Below are 19,728 nucleotides of genomic sequence, written 5' to 3'. Positions count from 1 at the left end.
GGGGGGGGGGTGGTGATAATAGGTCAGAGTGGATGGTGGAATGGGTAGGTGGGAAAGAAGATAGGTAGTATAGTTCAAGAGGGCGGGGCAGAGTTGGAAGGTTGGATCTGGGATAAAGTGGAAGGAGGGGAGATGAGGAAACTGGTGAAATCGACATTGATTTCATGTGGTTGGAGGGCCCTAAGGGGGAAGATGAGACATTCTTCCTTCAGGTGTTGGGTGGCTGGGATTAGGTGGTGGAGGAGGCCAAGGACTTGCATGTCCTTGGCAGATGGGGAGAGGGGGAGGTGTTGAAGTGTTTGCCCACAGGGCGGTAGGGTTGTTTGCGTGTATCCTGGAGATGTTCTCTGAAACAATCAGCAAGTTGGCGTCCCGTCTGCCCAATGTAAAGCTCACCACATCGAAAGCAATGGACACAGTAGGTAAGGTGTTTAGAGGTGTAGGAAAATCTTTGCCAGATGTGGTTAGCACTGCTGCTTCACAGCGCCAAGGACCTGGGTTTGATTCCAGTCTTGGTGACTGTGTAAGTGTGCACATTCTCCCCATGTCGTCTTAAGTTTCCACTGGGTGCTTCAGTTTGCTTCCCCAGTCCAAAGATGTGCAGGTTAGGTGGATTAGCCTTATTAAGTCGCCTCGCAGAGTCCAGGGATGTGTAGGCAAGGTGGATTAGTCATGGTAAATATGGTGATATGGTGGGATGCTCTTCAGAGCATTGGTATAGATTTGATGGGCCAAATGGCCTCTTCCTGCACTGTAGGGATTCTATGATTTGTGGAAGTTTTTTTACCATAAAGGTCTGTTGATGTTGGTTCATTAAGCATATTCAAGGCTGAGATAGACAATTACCTTAATGATTAGAAATTTGAGAGGCTATAGGGAAAAGGCATGAAAGTGGAGTTAAGAATTATTGATTTGCTATGATCTTATTGAATGGCAGAGATGACTTGATGGGCTCAATGGTCTATTTCTGCTCCTATGTCTTATGGTCAAATGTGCCCAAGCGCAGCAATCCATCTGTTGACATCTTGATTATTAAACTAAAACAATATTTGCACCTTTTGTGACATTTTGGTTTCTGCATATACAAAATAAGGAAATTCAGACAATGTTTTACTGGTTTGAATTAATATTAATAGTTTATTGAAGCGCAGCAATCCATCTGTTGACATCTTGATTATTAAACTAAAACAATATTTGCACCTTTTGTGACATTTTGGTTTCTGCATATACAAAATAAGGAAATTCAGACAATGTTTTACTGGTTTGAATTAATATTAATAGTTTATTGTATTTTCCTTCACATGTTTCCAGATTTAAGGCTGCCTCAAATAAGACAACACAAAAGGAAAAGTTATAAAAAGTGTTAATTTCAAATGTTACAACTTTTACAATTTTAAGTAATTCATGAACTGAAAGCATAAGTCTCCACACATAAACAGTAAACTTTTTGTTAACCGGCACAATGAGACCATGAGTGTACCAAATTATCAAATATTCTGGTTGATCACACACTAGGTAATAGAAATGTAATGCAGGCGAGTATACACGTCACTGTTATACTTTATTTACAGCATAATAAAAGTTTGCCTCAAACAAAACCTACCAACGGAGAACCTTCAGACCCATACCCTCAACTGACCAGTCGGATATCACGAAGATCACAATAAAGCAGTAAACTTGTGTATTTCAGGCATATAGCTTTTGCTGGATAAAACAAAGTTTTCTGTAATTGTATATTTTTGGGTTTGCAAAGGGGTTGATTGATAACTTCTGCAATGAGTTTAGTTAGTATGAACGTTGAACAACTCTATGAAAATCACAAAGATCATATGTGGGCTGCTGATCAATTTGCACATTGATAATGGTCATGTTTTGTTGGTAAAACACAGAATCCCAATGTATGTTATTAAGGAAAACTGAGTGTTGTGGGGAGGAGGAAGAGAAATAGCAAATTCCATAAATTTCTATAAATTGGAAGTTTTGACACATTTTAACATTTGTGAAGATGCTTTGAAGCTGGGAAAGAGTTGAAATTAGTAATGAAATTGGAATAGTAAAGGTTTGGTGCAGATACTTACAAGATGATCAAGAAAATGTACCAGTGTGTGGTTTCCCAAAATCAGTACTATTGAACTACCCTGAAAAAATGATGGTTGTTATTAGATTAGATTCCCTACAGTGTAGAAACAGGCCCTTCGGTCCAATAAGTCCACACCGACCCTCCAAAGAGTAACCCACCCAGATCAGTTTCCCTCTGACTAATGCACCTAACACTATGGGCAATTTAGCATGGCCAATTCACCTGACCTGCACATCTTTGGATTGTGGGAGGAAACTGGAGCATCCGGAGGAAACCCACGCAGACACGGGGAGAATGTGCAAACTCACACAGACAGTCGCCCAAAGCTGGAATCAAACCCGGGTCCCTGGCACTGTGAGGCAGCAGTGCTAACCATTGAGCCACTGTACTGCCTAATTGATATGTAAGTTGTTGTTAATAAATGATTTAATCGTTTTTTTTTGATTTTCCACATTTTATGTTGGTAGGGTCACTTTGATCAAAACGTAGACAAGACCTCATCTTCATGCCAATGATGGCCGAATGATCAGCATTCTCTTATGCTATCTAAAAGATGAAATATTTTTTGTGGCTGGAAAATGGATCAACCACCGTCACATACCTTTTGTTCTAGACCCAGTAATATCGTTACTCTCCCGCTCTGACTAGTCATGCTGGCATGACCCTCAGACTTGAATAGTTATTGCTGACCACTTAGTTATTCACTATTCATCTGTCTGGTCCACATAAAGCTCTATTAAGTCTTGCAGTTGTTTCCTAAAACTGCCCACTCTTCTAGGATTCTCCTGTTACGCAAAGATAACTTTTGGCATCTTTTATCCTCTGCAAACTGCCTTAAACACTGATTCCTCTGCTCACACTTCTAAGAAAAGAATAAATGTCAACTTCTTTGTCATTAAACTGCAGTCTCCCTTCCTCGCGCCAACCTGGCCAACCATCCTGTGGTGTTCTGCCCAGCCATATCTCTGAACTCTGTGTTCTCTAGTTTCTCTTTTGGTTCCTATCAAGCTTGTCTTGTCCATGAAACTTGCCTCTGGCCTCCTTGAGCCTTTTCTAACTAAACAGTTGATGCGAGAAATCTGAAACAAACATTGCGAGAGAAACTCAGTAAGTCTGACAGCATTTGTGGAGGGAGAAACAGAGTTAATGTTGATTAAATCCAAGCTTTAATCTTTTTGTCATCCCTTGTGCTAACTGACAGTCCTAGTTAAGCAACCAGCATTTTGATGTTAACATTCTACAGCTTATTTTAAAATTCCTCTATGGGCTTACTGGTCTTTATCTCTGTGAACTCCTCTAGCCCTACATTGCTGTGCATTACGTGGACTCCTCCTATTCTAGCCTCTTGTACATCCCTGGTTTTTAGACGTTTGTTGTGATTTTATGCACTTTGGGAGGCTTGTGGAACCAGTGGGCACTATTATTGGTGTACTCTTCCCAATTAAGTCGTAACATTTCCCCTGACATGATAACTTCAGAGACTGTATTTAGGATATTTTGGGCATTCTACCTTGAATACATTGAATTTTGGAGAACAGCATCACAATATTTCCAGAACTGCAGAGCTGAACTTATTTTAAAGCAGAAAATTAGAAGGCTTGAACATATAATACTAGTTTTAAAAAGTTAGAATATGAATTTCCTGCTGCAGATGAAATTACAGCTCCAGTGCAAGTAGGAATTTGAGGCATGATTCTGCCATGACCTCTCCTGTGTGACTGATACGTTTGGTTAAAGGCCAGTGCTGAGAGTTCATTCGCTTGTGTAGCTCAAACTGTATAGAATGCAATCTACCAGGTAAGTACAGCTAACTGAACTATGTAATTATTCCAATTGCATATATCTGTTCATGAACTTAAAATAGTGTGGTTTTAAAAGGGACTTGTCTGATTGATTGATTAACTTCTGAGTTGAGTTAGAGAAATTCAGTATTTCTCCTCTACTGCTTGCCTGTGTAAATGGTTCTTTTTGTAAATCCACTTAATAGATAAGCCTCTTTCCAAAGAAAATCTAACATTATTGATATTGTTTCTTTCAAATTGATGTGATATATATTCGAATACTAAGTGGCAATAGACCATGAAGTGTGTTACACAGGCTAAATGCAGTCTGGCATAACTGTGCAAACATGAACTGGTGTAACTGGCTTTTTATGATGTAAACGAGGTTTGATTTTAAGAGACACTAATCTGAAAGAGTAGGGTAATGTTTGCAGTTTTCTATTGTGGCAATATGAACCTACAAATATAAAAAGGATACTGATTTTTCCTTGTTGGGATATTTTCTAACCTCGCTCTAAATCTTTTGGCCTTTGTCTTAAGAGAGATCTTACAGAGCAGACGGCGATATAGAATAAAAAACAAAAGAACTGCAGATGCTGTAAATCTGAAACAAAAACAGAAGTTGCTGGAAAAGCTCAGCAGGTCTGGTAGCATCTGTGATGAGTAATGTTTCAGGTCTGGTGAGGAAGGATCACTGGGCATGAAATGTTAACTCTGATTTCTCTTCACATGCTGCCAGACCTGCTGAACTTTTCCAGCAACTTCCATTTTGTTTGTGTGGGAGATAGTGAGATGTCTAGTAGGTGGTTGGAGAAAGAGAGTGTGTGTGTCTATGTGTGCATGCGTTTGCACAGTGTTGGAAGAATGAGTTGGTGACATGGGAATGCAGAGGTTGTTGGGCTAGAGAAGATGAGAGATGCTGAGGAGCAAGAGCATAAAGTGATTTAAATTTAAAGTACTGGGGTCTGGGAACGTTAGTGAGGATGGAATGACGGGTGAACAAGTGAGAACAAGAACAGAGCAAGTTCTGTTTATTGAGGCAACCGAATGGTCGTGAGTCATAGCAACACAGGAGCAGGAGTAGGCTGTTTGAATCTGAGCCTGTTCTGTCGTTTAATTAAAGTCATGGCTGATTTGATTCTAGTCTCAGTTCCACTTTCCTGTTTGCACCCCATACTCTTGACTCTGATATCCAACAAAAATTTACTTAACCCAAACTTGAATCAATTGAAAAACCCAGCCAACACTTCTTAAGAGAATTCAACATTCTAAGGGGATAATAGATAAAGGGAGCAAGTCAAATAGTCAAGGCATACAAGACCTTGGCAGAGAACGAAGTAAGACTGATAAATTGCATTTTTTTCAATGCAGGAGGCATGACAAGTAAGGGCATGATTGGGAACATGGGACTGGGATATAATAGCTATTCAGGAACGTGGCTCAGGGATGGACAGGACTGACAGCTTAATATTCTGGGATATTGATGCTATAGGAAGGATAGAAAGGAAGAAAAGAGAGGCGGAGGAATGGTGTTTTTGGTTAGGGATAACACTACAGCTATACTTAGGGAGGATATTCCTGGGATCTCATTTCAGTGAAGTTAGATGTGTGGAACTGAGAAATAAGAAAAGGATGATCACATTGTTGGAATTGTTTTATAGACTGCCCAGTAGTCAGTGGGAAATTGAGGAGCAAATAAGTAAGGAAATCTCTGTAAATATGGTAGGGGATTGTAACTTTCCAAATATAGACTGGGACTATCATAGTGTTAAGGACTTGGATGGGGACAAATTTAAGTGTGTACAGGAAAACTTTCTTATTCAATATGTGGATTTACATTCTAGAAATGTAGCAATACTTGACCTTCTGTTGGAAAATAAGGAGGGTAAGTGTCAGTGGTGGAGCACTTTGAAGCAAGTGATCACAATTCTATTAGTTTTAAAATAGTTATGGAAAAGGATAGAACTAATCAAAAAGTTAAGGTCCCAAGTTGGAGTAAGGCAAATTTTGATGGTATTATTACAAGAACTTTGAAAAATTGATTTGGGGAGGCTTTTTGCCTCCGTAGCAGTTGGGAAGTAGGAGGCCTTTAAAAATGAGAATAACAACAGTTCAGAGACCGTATGTTCCTGTGAGTGTGAAGGGCAAGGCTGGTAGGTGTACGGAATGCTGAATGACTAGAGAAATTGGCTCAGGAAGAGGGTGGTGTGTTATGGAATGAGCTGCCAGAGGAACTGGTGGAGGCTGGTACAACTACAACATTTAAAAGAATCTGGATGGGTATATGAATAGGAAGTACTTAGAGAGATATGGGCCAAGTTCTTGCAAATGGGACTAGATTAATCTAGGATATCTGGTCAGATGGATGAGTTGGACAAAAGGGTCTGTTTTTGTGCTGTACATCTCTATGACGCTATAAAAAGGGGGCATATATCAGATATTTGGGATCGAGAAGTATGAGTGGTAGAAGTATACTCGAGGGGAATCAGGAAGGCAAAAAGGGGACTGAGATAGCTTTGGCAAATAGAGTTAAGGAAAATCTAAAGAGATTCTACAAGTATATTAAGGGCAAAAGAGTAGGGAAAAAATAGAGTCCCTTAAAGATCATATATATCTATATATGTGGAACCACAGGAGATCGGTGATATACTAAACAAATATTTCACATCTCTATTTACTGTAGAGAAGGACACAGAAGCTAGGAAATTTGGGAAAATATACAGTGATGTCTTGAAAAGAGTTCATATTACATAAGAGGAGGCGTTTACGATTTTGGAGAAGAATTGTAGCTCTGGTTGTGGATCAGGTAAGTTTGCTCACTGAGCTGGTAGATTTGTTCTCAGACATTTCCATCACCATGTTTGGTAACATCATCAGTACCCCTCTGATGAAGCATTGGTGTTTTGTCTGGCCTGCTATTTATGTGTCTTTGTCTGTTGTGGTGGGTGATATCACTTCGTCTGTTTCTGAGAGGTTGGTAAATGGGGACCAAATTGATATGTTTGTTAATGGAGTTCCAGCTTGAATGCCAGGCCTCTAGGAATTCCTATGCATGACTTTGTTTAGCCTTTCCCAGGATGGACGTATTGTCCCAGTTGAACTGGTATCCCTCTTCCTCTGTATGAATTGATAACAGTGATAGTTGGTCATGTCTTTTGTTGGCTAGTTGGTGATCACATATCCTACCTGTTTGTCCAATGTAATGTTCGTTGCAGTCCTTGCAAGGTATTTTGTATATGACATTTGTTCAGCTGGTTGTTGGTATGGGGCCCTATAAATTCATCAGGAGCTGTTTCAGTGTGGTGTTAGGTTTGTGGGCTACCATGATGCCTAGGGGCTGGAGTAGTCCGGTCGTCATATCCAAGATGTCTTTGATATACAGCCAGAACTCCAATAACAAATGTATCGACTTGGACCCCATGTACCAATCTCTCAGAAACAGAACCGGAAGTGAACCGGAAATTTCGTGACAAAAAATTCTGTACACTAATGCAAATGACCATGAATGGACAAGGACACTAGAACGTGCCATCACCATTAAACAACAGCAGACCAAGACAAAGAAACGACTAGATCTACTAGAAAAACTGACCAAGCTCTCACACAGCAATAACACAGAACTCAGAGACTTGGATAAAGAACCTGTCTGACTGACCACTCACAGACACAGAAAAAGCCATCCTAGTATGAGGGATGAACTTCAACCACTGGGACATGGACAAAAAGGACTTCTGAGCAGCATTGGAATCTACCCTGAAAGACAACAGATTTACGGAAGAAACTCAGCAGGCCACCACACAGACAGTAGCACCAACACCAAGCATAAAGAAAGAATGGAACACCCTCAACCCACTGGGAAGGAAAGCCCTGGAAGGACTCAGAAAAGACAGAAATGCTGTAATCCTACCGGCAGACAAAGTACACATGACCGTCATCCTGAACAGAACACAATACATTGACAAAGCAAACACACTACTCGCAGATACCGGCAATGGACCTGACTCCACAACTAAAAAAACCACATTACAGCTGTCCTGAGGAAACTATACAAAGCAAGTGAAATTAACAAGACAGACTTCCAAAGATTGAAATCTGAAAGATCCAACACACCCCAACAAAGGTACCTAAATAAGGGGCCCATAATCTCACTTCCTAGTGTACAGGCATACAGACTAGCAAAGGAACTGCAACGCAAACCGAAATGCCTCGTAGAAGACTCAACCCAATCCATCCACTCCACCCAGGAATTCCTTAACATCATCAAAGTCACCAAAGGTAGAGGACGACAAAGTCATGAAAGTCCTATTCACATCAATAAACATTTATCCTGGCCAAAGAAACACTGGTCTCACTGCTAGACGAACCAAGGAAACAAACACCTGACAGCACCAAATCCATCAGCAAGGACTGCATCTTCAAACTAGTAGACCTCTGCCTCACAACCCACTTCAACTTCGATGACAAGATCTACAAACAAATCAACGGGACGCCTAGAGGATCGCCAATATCAGGGTGTTTAGCAGAAGCAGTTATGCACAGGTTAGAACAAACAGCCCTTCCCATGATCCAGTCCAAGCTTTGGGTCCTCTGTGGATGACACCTTTGTCATCACAAAACACAACAAATTAGAAGAAACCCACAAATAACATCCTTACCGGTATAAAGCTCACCAAAGAGGAAGAGAGCAAAACAACAGACTGCCTTTCCTAGATGTCACAGTAGATTGAAAAGCTAATGGAGAGCTGCAGGCTAGCGTCTACAGGAAAGCCACACACACGGACCAAATACTCAACTATTGGAGCAACCATCCCAACACACACAAATGGAGCTACATCAGGATATTATTTAAACGCGCCATAACACAGGAACAGCAAGAAGCTGAGGAAAAACTAATAGACATATTCAGGAACAACGGGTACCCGAAAAGTGCAGTCCACAGATTCCTGCACAACAGACCTAAACAGGAAGACACAACGCACCCAGAGACTCGAGCCACCCTGCCGTATGTCAAAGACATCCCTGAGACGACGACCAGACTACTCCGGCCCCTAGGTACCATGGTAGCCCACAAATCTACCAACAGTGTGTCTCACTAACTTGATTCAGTTTTTTGAAAAGGTGACAAGATTGGTGAAGGCAGAGTGGCGGATATTGTCCACCTGGACTGCAGCAAATAGTTTGCCCACAGTTCCACCTTGCAGACTGATTAGTATGATTAAATCATATGGGATCCAATGCAAGCTAGGCAATTGGATACAAAATTGGCTTGAAGGTAGAAAACAGAGAATGGTGGTAGAAGGTTGTGTTTCAGTCTCTGCCTGTGACCAGCAGAATGCCACAAGGATTGGTGTTGGGTCCATTGCTTTTCGTCATTTATATGCATGATTTGGATTTGAATATAGACTATATGGTTAGGAAGTTTGCAGATGTTGCCAAAATAGGTGGTGTGGTGGACCTCAGAGAAGATTATCTCAGATTACAGCGCGACCTTGATTAGATCAGCCACTGGGTCAAGGAATGGCAAATGGAGTTTTATTTAGATAAATGAGAGGTTTTACATTTTGGTAAGGCAAACCAGGGCAGGAGTTAAACAGTTAATACTAGGACCCTGGTGAGTGTTGCTGAACAAAGAGACCTAGGAGTGCAGGTGCACATTTTTTGGAAGTAGACTTGTAGGTATGCTGGGTGGTGAAGAAGAAATTTAGCATGCTCACCTTCATTGGTTGTTGCATTGAATATAGGAGTTGGGATGTCACGTTGCTGTGTAGGGAAATGGTGAGGCCACTTTTAGAATACTGCATACAATTCTGGTCATTCTTCTATAGAAAAGATTGCTGCAACCTCTCAAGTTTGACAAAGGTTTACAAGAATGTTGCTAGGACTGGAGGGTTTGTTATTGGGGAGATTGAATAGGCTGAGGCTTTTTTTACCTGAAGCGTCGCAGGCTGAGAAGTGACCTTTTCTAGAGGGTTATAAAATCACAACGCCATGGATAGAATGAATATCTAAGGTCTTTTCCTAAAGTTGGGGTGTCCAAAATTAGAGAGGAAAGATTTTAACAAGGGCCTGCGGGGTAACGTTTTCACGCACAGGATGGTGTGTGAATGGTGCAATTATAACAATTGAAAGGCATCTGGATGCAAATAAGTCATATTGGGATATATGGTCAGCGCAGATGAGTTCGACTGAAGGGTTTCTATACTGTATGAGCCTATAACTCTCTCGAAGAGGAAAAAAAAATTATCTTCCTCATTATCATACTCTGAAGAATATGTCCCTTGGTTTCATTCTCTTCCATCAGAGGAAACATCATCTGGTTATTCATCTTATCCAATCATATTTGCTATATATTTTAATAAGATCACCCTTTTATTCTTCTAAATTTCAATGGGTACAGACCTAAACTCTTAAATCTGTCTTCAAAATTTAACCCTTCATTCTAGGAATGAGCTGTGTGAACCTTTCGTGTATTACTTTTAAAGTAGGTTTCTTTTCCAAATAAGGAGACCAAGAGTATACATACTTCAAATATCACCTCACCCTGCTACAATAGAACATCCTATTTTTGTATTCCATTCCCCTTGCAATTATCTATAATATTCCATTTGCCTTCTTAATTACTTTGTGAACCTGCAGACTAACATTTTTGTGATTCATGTCCCTGGACATCAAATCCCTCTGTACCATCGTGCTCTGTAGTCTTTCCATTTAAATCATATATGGCTTTTCTATTCTTCCTTATTATCCTGCCAAAGTGGACATAAAACATAGGAGCAGTTTAGGCCAGTCTGCTCCGCCATTTGATTGTGGCTAATATGTCTCTCAACCTTATTCTTCTGCCTCCTGCCCATAACTTTTGATACCCTTGCTAACTCTGTCTTAAATGTACTTAATGACTTGGGCTCCATAGTCTTCTGCAGCTATAAGTTCCACAGATTCACCCCCTCTCACTGAAAACATGCCACCTTCCCTCAGTTCTAAAGAATTATCCCTTCACTCTGAGACTGTGCCCACAGGTCCTAGTCTTTCCCTCTAATGGAAACATCTTCTCCACGTCCACTCTATCCAGATCTCTAAGTATTCTGTAAATCTCAATGAGATCCCCTCTCATCCTTCTAATTCCGAGTACGTCCCAGAGTCCTCAATTGCTCCTTCTATGACAAGCACTTCATCCCTAGGATTATTCTTAAAAATCTTCTCTGGATCCCACCAAAGCCAGTATATCTTTTCTTAGATATAGGGCTCACAATATTCCAGATGCAGTCTGACCAGAGCCTTGTATTGCATCAACAGTACATCCCTGCTCTTGTATTCTATCATTCTCAAATTGAATGCTAATATTGCATTTGCTTTTCTAACTGCCAATTGAACCTGCATGTTAACCTTCAGAAATTTCTGAACTAAGTCCTTTTGTACTTCAGAATTCTGATATCTTTCTCCATTTAGAAAATAGTCTAGGCCTTCATTCATCTTAATAAAGTTCATAACCTCAGTTCATAACCTAGCCTGTCCAGGTCATTCCCACCTCCTTGGTACTACCTGTCCCTCCACCTATCTTTTGTGTTATCTGTATTCTAGCCCCAATGCCCTCAATTTCTACATCAAGATTGTTAACACATGATTTGAATAGTTGTGGTCGCAACACTGATCCTTCCGGAACTCCACTAGTAACTGGCTGCTATCCTGAAAAAAAGACCCCTTTGACCCCACAGCCGGCTTTTGCCAGTCAACCAATTCACTATCCTTGCTGATACCTTGCCCCTAACACCATAAGCTCTTATTTAGCAGCCTCCTGTGCGACACCTTGTCAGAGGCCTTCTGAAAATCCAAATAGATCATGTCCACTGGCTCTCCTTTGTCTGACTTGCTTGTTACCACCTTAAAGAATTTCAGCAGATTTGTTAGACATGATCTCCCCTTGACAAAGCCATGCTGATTCAAATGTTTACATTTATCCATGTTGTACTCTATTTACCAAATATTTACCTATTCACTCAACTTTTGTCCATATCCCTATGCAAACTTTACTTCCTCTTGACAACTGTGTGTATACGTACTGTTATATATCTCTTCATCTGACTCTTCAAAAATTAATCACTGTGACTGCATTGCCTGAAGCTGGCTTGAATTATTTGCTTGGGAATGCAAAGTAAACCAAAGGGTTCACATTGCTACATCTCTTTTTAAATATTCCTAAAACTTGTGTGACCAATACTTCTCAGATTTAAGTAGTTGATGATCTTTATTTGAAAATAATTGGCTGCCATATATATGATTGAAAAAAGTATTATCTTTGTTAGAAACTAGCTTTGTTCCTCTGTCAAGGCTTTCAGGTAACCATGACATTTGAAATGTTTCATACTGAGTTAATCTTCAGATTCTTTTTTTATTGGTTTTGCCACATCATGTGGGTGGCACGGTGGCACAGTGGTTAGCACTGCTGCCTCACAGCGCCAGAGACCCGGATTCAATTACTGCCTCAGGCAACTGTCTGTCTGGAGTTTGCACATTCTCCCCGTGTCTGCGTGGGTTTCCTCCAGGTGCTCCAGTTATCTCCCACAGTGCAAAAATATGCAGGTTAGGTGAATTGGTCATGCTAAATTGTCCATAGTGTTAGGTGATGGGGTAAATGTAGGGGAATGGGTCTGAGTGGGTTGCTCTTCAGAGGGTCGGTGTGGACTTGTTGGGCCGAAGGGCCTGTTTCCACACAGTAAGTAATCTAATCATATATCTGACTGGAAGTTGGCAGTATACGTCCTTGTTTTGACTCTGCTGTTTCTGTGGCGTAGATTGGGATCTGATTGGAAAGAGGGAATAACCTTCATTAGCCAAGAGATGTCTGATTTGAAAGTTTGATTTTTAGGTTTTACTATACTACATTCTGTGAACATGGATTATTTGCTTGTTATTTGTTAATAAAGTATGACTTCAGATGAAAAAGTAACAACATGTGTTTTAACCATTTTGATTTGATCCAGAATAGCAAATTTATTATGTCTACTGTAGTGTTGATCATATATTTGAATAACTACATTGATTCTGCTCCTATCTTTATGAAATGTAATTATTACTGTGCTTTTAAAAGCTTAATATACTTTTGGTATGTTATGTGCTGATTATCCATTCTGCGATGACTGCAAGACCACATAAAACTCAAGATTATTTATTTTGTTTTGCAGAATTCTTTGATGCTGTCCCTATAAGTTAACCACATTTGATCAGTATGACATTCAAGTTGGTGTTGCTAAGGCATGGTGAAGGTGCGTGGAATAAAGAAAACCGATTTTGCAGTTGGGTTGATCAAAGGTTGACTCCCAATGGTATAAAAGAAGCTCAAACCTGTGGAAAGGTCCTAAAAGAAGCCGGATTTGAATTTGATCTTGTGTTTACCTCTATTTTGAGCCGATCCATAGAAACTTCATGGCTAGTTCTGCAGGAGATGGAGCAAGAATGGGTGCAAACTGAGAGCTCTTGGCGACTTAATGAGCGCCACTATGGGGCATTAATTGGTCTTAATCGGGCAGAGTTGGCCTCAATTCATGGAGAAGAGAAAGTTAAGCTTTGGAGAAGAAGTTATGATATCACTCCACCTCCTATTGATGAATCTCATTCGTACTTCCACGAAATTTACAATGATCGAAGATACAATTATTGTGATGTTGCAAAAGAAAAACTACCGAAAGCTGAGAGTTTGAAGGAGGTTCTTGATAGACTGCTGCCATATTGGTATGATGTAATTGTGCCAGAAATAAAAAAAGGGAAATGCATTCTAATATCAGCGCATGGAAACAGTGCCAGGGCTCTTCTTAAACATCTAGAAGGTAAACTAATATATCTATGGAATTTTTAAAATTTCCTTGCATTATGATTTAAAAGTTGTTATAACGTGTTGTGTTTTGCCATGAAATGTTGAAATAGACAGTTAAATTCTTGACATCCATTTCCACTAGGTCTTTTTTATTTAGTAGGTTTACAGATTACAGAATTACATGGATTACAGAAAGAGTAAAAACGTGTGGTGCTGGAAAAGCGCAGCCAGTCAGGCAGCATTTGAGGAGCAGGAGACTTTTCGAGCATTAGTTCTTCATCAGGAATGTGGGGGTGGGTGTGGTAAGGGGGCTGAGAGATAAATGGGAGGGAGATGGGGCTGGGGGAAGGTAGCTGAGAATGCAATAGGTAGGTAAAGGGTGATAGGGTGGAACAGATAGGTGGGAAGGAAGATGAACAGGTAGGACAGTTCAAGAGGTGGTGCCAAGTTGGAGGGTTGGATCTGAGATAAGGTGAGGGGAGTTGAGGAAAATGGTGAAATCAACATTGATCCCGTGCGGTTGGAGGTGAATGATGAGGTGTTCTTCCTCTAGGCATCAGATGGCTAGAATGTGGCAGTGGAGGAGGCCCAGGACTTGTGTGTCCTTGGCAGAGTAGGAAGGGGAGTTGAAGTGTTCGGCCACAGGGCGGTAGGGTTTTTTTGTGTGTCCCAGACATGTTCTCTGAAATGTTCCGCAAGTTAGCATCCTGTCTCCCCAGTGTAGAGAAGACTACTTTGAGAGCAATGGATACAGTAGGTGATGTATGGAGGTGCAGGAGAATCTGTCCGATGTGGAAGGATAGTTTGTGACCTTGGATGGAGGTGAGGGGGGAGATGTGGACACAGGTTTTATACTTCTTGCGGTGGCAGGGGAAGGCGCCAGGAGTAGCAGGTGGGTTGGTGGGAGGGTGTGGACCTAACAAGGGAGTCACGGAGGGAATGGTCTCTGCGGAACGTAGAAAGGGGTGGGGAGGGAAGTATATCTCTGGCGGTGGGATCTTTTTGCAGGTGGCAGAAATGGCGGAGGATTATTTGTTGTATCCAGAGGTTGGTGGGGTAGAAGGTGAGGGGGTTTCTGTTCTTGTTGCGATTTGGAGGGGTGGGGTTCAAGGGCGGAGGTGCGGGAAGTGGAGGCGATGCATTAGAGGATATTGTTGACCACATTGGAGGGGAAATTGCAGTCCTTGAAGAAGGAGACTTATAACCTTACAGAAAGAGTAGTTGGGGTGCTCTTTCACAGCAGCTGTCTGGGACGCAGAGGAGTACAGGGGAAAGATAAAGCTGTGGATTGGATAGGTCATTAATTTTGTTGAGCAATTTGGGGAAATTCTGTGTCCATGAAAAAGCCAATAAAGCTATAAATAAATCATGTAGCAATATACTCGACAATTGTTTAGAGGTTTTAATGTATTGATTTTTATCACCGTTGTGCAGACACCCTTATGTTGGTTCAGTTCCCTAAATAGGTTTTGATAGTACTGTTGTTGCTGGAGATCTCCCTATGTCCACAACAACTTGGCTTCTGTAACTCAGGAATGCCCAAATTATCTTCAGTGGAGGAAAAAGAGCACAAGTCGTTGACTGGAAACAAATGATGGCTGAAAATGCTTTCAAGAATTAATTTTAAGTATTTGATTGGCACAACGTTCTCTTTTCCTTTTTATTTATTGGCAGATTCTCTGGCACAGATTTGAGGTTTGCTTGCTATCTTTTAAAGTTTACCCAGTGGAATTTCTCCCATTTTAAACGAGCAGTGCCTGCTATCATAATTATAATTATACCTATCATACTTGCTGGGACTGTTCTCTAGAAAGAGAAGTTTGAAGGATATCCTGTAGATCTCCTCAAGATTATGAATAGGCTTGATAGATAGACCTGTTTTCCACTTTTGAATATCAACTCCATGGTCATAATTTAAAGTAGTCCCTTGTAAATCCAAATAAGGAAGTCAGAAGAAATTTTATTTTTGAACTGTCATTAGGAATGCTTGAGCTTTGCAGAAGATGCATTTAAGGGGAAGCTGGATGAATATGAGAGAAAAAAGAAAGAATATTATGCTGATAACATTAGAAAATGAGGGTTTTCCTTTTCCTTATTCATTAGTGGGATGTGGGTGTCACTGGCTGGCTAGCATTTTATTGCCCATCCCTAGTTGCCATTGAGAAGGTGGTGGTGTACTGCTTTCTTGAACTATTGCAGTCTATCTGCTATGGGTTGACTCACAATGCCATTAGGGAGGGAATTCCAGGATTTTGACCCTGCAACAGTGGAGGACCAGTGATACATATTCAAGTCAGAATGGTGAGTGACTTGGAGGGGAACTTTAAGGTTGTGGTGTCCCCATGTATCTGGTGCCCTTGTCCTTCTAGATGGAAATGTTTGCGGGTTTGGAAGGTGCTGTCTGAGGATCTTTGGTGAATTTCTGAACACATCTTGGAGCATCCAATTCCTCCAACACACAAGTCTTGGAGGAATTGGATGCTTGTGAATGTTATGCCAATCAAGAGGGCGGCTATATCCTGGATGGCGTAAAGCTTCTTGAGTGTTGTTGGGCTGCCGTTATCCAGGCAAATCAGGAGTGTTCCATCACACTCCTGACTTGTGCCTTGTAGATGGCAGACAGGCTTTGACCAGTCAGGAGGTGAGTTACTCACCACAGTATTCCTAGCTTTTGGCATGCTCTTGTAGCCACTGTTTATGTTGAGTCCAGTCGAGTTTCTGGTCAATGGTAACCCTCAGGATGTTGATAGCGAAGGATTCAATGATGGTCACAATGTTGAATGCTAAGGGGCAGTGGTTAGATTGTCTTTTATTTGTGATGGTCACAGCCTAGCGTTTGTGTGGCGTGAACATTACTTGCCACTTGTCAGCCCAAGCCTGGATATTGTTCAGATCTTGTTGCTTTGAAATTGGACTTCTTCAGTATCTGAGGAATTGCGAATCATGCTGAACATTGTGCAATCATTGGCAAACATCCCCACTTCTAACCTTATGATGGAGAGAAGGTAATTGATGAAGCAGCTGAAGATGGTTGGGTCGAGGACACTACACTGAGGAACCCTCCAGAGATGTCCTGGAGCTGAGCTGACTGACCTCCAAAAACCACTATCACCTTCCTATGTGAGAGGTATGACTCCAACCGTCACCCCTGATGTCCATTAATTCCAATTTTGCTAGGGCACTTGATGTCACACTGTCGAATACAGGTTAGATGTCAAGGGCTATCACGCTCACCTCACCCCTGGAATTCAGATCTTTTGACCATGTTTGGACCAAGGCTATAATGAGATAGAGTTGAGTGGCTCTGGTGGGACTCGAACTGGGTGTCACTGATCAGGTTATTGCTGAGTTGCTTGAAAGCACTTTTGATTACACCTTCCATCACTTTACTGGTGATCGGGAGTAGACTGATGAGTGGTAATTGGCTGGATTGGACTTGTTCTGCTTTTTATGTACAGGACACACTTGGCCAGTTTTCCATATTATTGGGTAGATACCAGTTTTGTAACTGTACCAGAACAGCTTGGCTAGGGGAGTGACATGTTCTAGAGTACGTCTCAGTACTATTGCTGGAATAGTGTCAGGGCCCTTTGTCTTTGCAGCATCCAGTGTCTCTAACCGTTTCTTGATATCGTGTGGGAGGAAAGAAGCTCAACAAAACAAATCAAGTAGAAATATTACCAGTTCACAGTAATGAAAATCAAAATACAAATTGTGCTCCTTTCCCAATTTTCTTTCCTGTTCAATACCAGAACACAATCTCACAGTTGCCGGTATCACCCATGTGGTCTTTGATTAGGTACAAGTCCCACAGCCTGTTGTAAGTTGGTCAGACATCAGGTAAAAGGCTTAGTCTAGATCTGCCAGTGCTGAACACGTACATTCCACTGGTGTCACTGAATCTATTTCTGATTTTTCTTTTCCCTCTCTGGTTTGGGGACATAAAGCAACTGCAGTACCATTGCAGTGCTGAAGGCCAATATTTATCATGTCCAGCTTTGTATTGCATCATTTATTTTCTGGTTTATAAAGGCTGTCTGGTTTGTTGGAATCCTTATCTTAAAATGTGTTTTTTGAACCTCTAATCTGTTAAAAGTATACATTGTACAAAGGATATGCCATAGAGCTTGTGTTACAGATAGATTGAAATGAACTTTGTGACATTTAGAAATGGAAGAACATCCGAGGCCATATTTGCAACTACTTGCTTTATTAATAGGTTGCAGTTTGCAGAAGTACTGCAATTAACCTGTTGGTATGAGATAATCCCATAAATCTAATCCTCCATTCAATCTAGGACTTTTTTAAAAAAAAAAGCTTTTCTTTAAATAGAATTCTTTAAATTGTATAATTTGTTAAAACCTTAAGCTGGTTGTCCATAGTGCCACTTTGGCAGCACTGTCCCCTCTTTTTAGTCGTAAAATTGTAGGCCAATGCTTCAAAATGAATGTGACCTTATACTGTATTTCTATCCAGAATATCAAGTTAGTCATTAAACTAAAATCTGGTTTTCCTGTTCCGGTGGATCTGAAGAAACAAATTGCATGGCAAATTTTTGGCACTGGACTTACCTGAATCTTGCTAAATTTATTCCACAACCACTGACACTTGAAAGCAGATAATAGGGCATATCTACTGATTAATTTCTGATCTGATTTGCACATGTTGGTCACTACATTTGTTTAAATAACTTCAAATTCTTGACTTGGTAGAAATAATAGTTTGGAGCATCTTGAGAATATTATGAAGCACTATAAATATTTTTTAAAAATTTTTCTCAATGAACAACAGAATACAATTTGTTACATTCCAAACAGCTTACTAAATATATAGTGTGTAGACAAAACATTGCATGAGTTAGAGCAAAAATAGGAATGAAATATCTATTTTTGATATCAGCCATTCGTACAGTTTGTTTTAATATGTACTTGTTAAACTGACAAGGTAGCATTATACTAAAACATACAGTATGGCACCTTTTTTTAGTACTGACAAATTTTCAGTGCATTTCCAAATCTTTAGTCTTCCAAACTGGTGCTGACCTAACTAACATCATTGATTGGTGCCCTATCTACCGTCATAAACATGCACATTCTCTCCCAACAATGCTTACCATATGCAAAATGCACTGTAGCAACTCACCTTAAGTTCTTCAAAAACACCTTCTAAACCCATGACTCTTGCTACCTATTTAAGAGCAGCAGATATATGGGAGCACTACCACCTCCAAATTCTACTCCAAGCCCTGAACCATCCTGTTTTATAAATTTATTACCATTCCTTCACTGCAACTAGGTCCAAATCCTGAAACTCCATTCCCTGATGATCATTTTGGTATCCAACATTGGATGGACTGCAGCAGTTCTGAAGGGAAATTGGGAGTAAGTAACAAATGCTGGCCTAGTTAGCAACTTCCACGTCCCATATCAGGTATTGGAAGAAATGAAAAATACGTGAGAGTATTGAACACAGCAAATGTTGACACATTAAGCTTCAGAAACAACATTAAGCTGACCATAAGTAATGAAGCAAGTTGGATCAATATGGCTGTGTCCCCAACAGTGGAGACAGCAGTGTAAAATGTTGTAGCTCCACGTCAAATGATAATGCCGGAGCTTATTATTTTATCTATGGATGGGTCAGAATCTGCAACAAGCATTCTCAGTAGGCAGAAAGTATCTCATCAAGCACATTAGCAGTACATTTCACAGAGGAAAACACCAGCATATAGCCATCCATCCTAAGAAGTTCAAAGAAATGGCATACTGGATAGTACATTGAGCATGGGTGAGCAGTAGCAGTGGTAAATGAAAGAGGAAGAGGAAATATTTCACCAAAGGCAGATATAAGTCCCTTCAATAGATGTGGAAGTCAGGAATTGCATAAATTTTTATAAGTTATACTTTTTTGGGAATTAAGCAACATGCAGCAATAAATTTGAAGTACTTGATGATTTCGATGTGTGGAAATTATGCAGTGTTAGGAACACACGTTTATGGATTTTGAGGAATTGGAATAGGGAATTGCTTGGATATTACTGGTTGAAGAGGAATTTGTCC

At 40.6% G+C, this 19,728-nt stretch overlaps 1 protein-coding gene across 2 annotated transcripts in view; it reads left to right on the top strand.

The window, feature by feature from the left end:
* bpgm (2,3-bisphosphoglycerate mutase) overlaps positions 1-19,728 on the top strand; it is a 38,852-nt gene that overhangs the window by 2,061 nt on the left and 17,063 nt on the right. Inside the window, exons 2-3 of one of the 2 annotated variants that reach the window (XM_043713564.1) lie at positions 6,545-6,667; positions 13,041-13,682. In XM_043713564.1, coding sequence (XP_043569499.1) covers positions 13,085-13,682 — 598 coding nt within the window. In that variant the 5' untranslated portion in view covers positions 6,545-6,667; positions 13,041-13,084. The remainder of the gene's footprint in view (positions 1-6,544; positions 6,668-13,040; positions 13,683-19,728) is intronic. The other variant, XR_006315063.1, reaches the window with a different exon arrangement.

This window comes from Chiloscyllium plagiosum, chromosome 23 (assembly GCF_004010195.1).
Source record: "Chiloscyllium plagiosum isolate BGI_BamShark_2017 chromosome 23, ASM401019v2, whole genome shotgun sequence".
In the NCBI taxonomy this organism is placed as follows: Eukaryota; Metazoa; Chordata; class Chondrichthyes; order Orectolobiformes; family Hemiscylliidae; genus Chiloscyllium; species Chiloscyllium plagiosum.
Note: the sequence above shows the minus strand (reverse complement) of the source record. Positions and strands in the feature narration are given on the sequence as shown.